This window comes from Gossypium hirsutum, chromosome D11 (genome assembly GCF_007990345.1).
Source record: "Gossypium hirsutum isolate 1008001.06 chromosome D11, Gossypium_hirsutum_v2.1, whole genome shotgun sequence".
Classification (NCBI taxonomy): Eukaryota; Viridiplantae; Streptophyta; class Magnoliopsida; order Malvales; family Malvaceae; genus Gossypium; species Gossypium hirsutum.
The window spans coordinates 68377012-68379283 of record NC_053447.1 but is presented as its reverse complement, the minus strand read 5'-3'; the positions used below and the strand labels follow the sequence as shown (position 1 = coordinate 68379283).

Here is a 2272-nt window from a genome sequence, read left to right as displayed (position 1 = left end):
TAAATTAATTAAATCAAGGAAAAAAAAAAACAAAACCAACATCAAAACCAAAACAACAAAAAAAGAGAGAGGGACACACTCCCAACACCCACACGAGCGGTTCTCCAGTTGCATGCAAAGCCCCAGCCTTTATTCTATTTTATTTATTTATTTCCCATTTTTGTAATAAAAAAAAATCAGTCCCCTTCAACCCCTTCCCCCTACCCCTGGACCCATTTTCCATTGCCTTTTTAAGCTCAAGAACTAAGACCATAAGGAAATGTAAAAAAAAAGTGAAACAAAATCAAGAACCGTGGCCTCTCTTCTCTTCTCTTCTTCCTTTTCTCCCTTTGATTTTCAACAGATCCCTTTTTTTTGTTTTCTCTTTTCTCAGACATTCATCTCTAATGGTTGAGGCTTGAAAAGTGATAAGCTTAGCTTCTTTGATCTTTGATCTTTGACCTTTGATCTTTGATCATCTGTTTTTTGTTTTGGGTTTTTGTTTTCTGGGTTTATCCTGGTTTTTTTTATATATATAACAATGAGTCCTCTAAATCTAAGCAATGACTTTAACTGCTACAATGGTGGAGAGGTTCAAGAGAGGAACTTTTTATCACTCCCTTCGATTTTTCCTCATCAAATAGGGAGAGATACCAAAAACTCTGAAATGGGGTTTCAGATTCCAACCTCTTTAATGGAACAAAGCAATAAAAGTTTGAGCTTTGATCCATTTCAAACCAGGGGAACCGATGGAGTTGTTGCTGCTGGTGATGGAAAATCTGGGTTTTTGGGTGTTGAAAAAAAGGGTCTTTCTTTGAATTTAAGTGTTGAAAATGAAAGTAATAAAACCCCCGGTGGTAGTGTCAAAAATGGACACACTAAGCTTTGTTCCAGAGGTCATTGGAGACCAGCTGAAGATGCTAGATTAAAAGAGCTTGTTACTCAATATGGTCCTCAAAATTGGAACTTGATAGCAGAACATCTTGAAGGAAGATCAGGTTTTTCATTGATCTTCGCTATAAAAGTTGTATCTTGTTAGTTTCACAAGTGTTTGATCTTATTCCTAAATGATATATCTTTTTTTGCAGGGAAAAGTTGTAGATTAAGATGGTTTAACCAGCTGGATCCAAGAATCAATAGGAGAGCTTTCAGTGAAGAAGAAGAAGAGAGACTCTTAACAGCACATAAAGTATATGGTAACAAATGGGCATTGATTGCTAGATTGTTCCCTGGTAGAACAGATAATGCAGTTAAAAACCATTGGCATGTGATAATGGCAAGGAAACATAGAGAGCAATCAAGCATTTACAGAAGGAGAAGACCATCATCATCAGCTTCTTTCCCTAAAGGATTGGATTTGACTGTTCGAAACAATGCTAGCAGTGACCAATCCACCATTTCATGCAGCAACTCAACCAGTACTGATCTAGCCCTTACTCCTTCATCAACTAAAAAAGTAGTACCACCCCATCAAATTTTCACCACTTTTAGTGGTGTTCATCAAAAGGGTATGTATGTTTTTTAATTTTTTTTTCCCCTTGAAATGATCACTTTTATTTTCATTTTTTTACATATGAAAGAAAATGATTTGCAGGTGAAAAAGTGAAAGTGGGGAGCAGTGGAAATGGTGATTTTGGCAAGTATGGATCCCAACAAAGACCAATGGGAGTGGTTATGGGTGTGGACCAATATGCTAACTCATCAGATTCTAACTCAGAAATTTCGGCAACTGAGTCAGTGGGAACGAATAGGACCAACAACTCCCAAACTGCAATTGGAGATGACAAGATCAACATGCACTTCATTGATTTCCTTGGAGTTGGAGCTTCTTAAAACACCCACCATTAGTTCTTTTTTTTTTCTTAATTACTTTTTGTGTTTTTTTTTCTTTTTGTTAAACTTGAAAGTAGAGAAATCCAGCTGAAAACAGAAGAGGGAAAAAGGAGCAAATTGAGTCCATTGGGCAAAAACAAAAAATGTTATGCTTCTGCAGTTGGTTCATCATTTTTATAATTTTTGTATATACAGTTTAGTCCCATATATATACATCTTTATATATAATATATATAAATAGTTTTTAAGAGAATGAAAAATAGAGAAGAAGATGACCGATTACTTAAATTATGGATATTGCTATTATTACAATCATGAATTTCTTTTTCACAATTTTACTATCGTGTGTATATATATATGGAAATCATTTATTTAAATTATGTGTATATTTAAAAATAAAATTTAATAAATAATTAAACATGTATAAATAGAACACAATGCGGGTGATAAAATTAGATAA

The 2272-nt window shown here is 34.2% G+C and overlaps 1 protein-coding gene across 1 annotated transcript; it reads left to right on the top strand.

The window, feature by feature from the left end:
- The first annotated feature begins 202 nt into the window (after window positions 1-202).
- LOC107962899 (transcription factor MYB54) lies at window positions 203-2042 on the top strand. The gene is made up of 3 exons (XM_016899455.2): window positions 203-977; window positions 1068-1487; window positions 1574-2042. The coding sequence occupies exons 1-3, from the start codon at window positions 521-523 to the stop codon at window positions 1810-1812; spliced, it is 1116 nt and encodes a 371-aa protein (XP_016754944.2). The 5' UTR covers window positions 203-520; the 3' UTR covers window positions 1813-2042.
- Window positions 2043-2272: the final 230 nt, after the last annotated feature.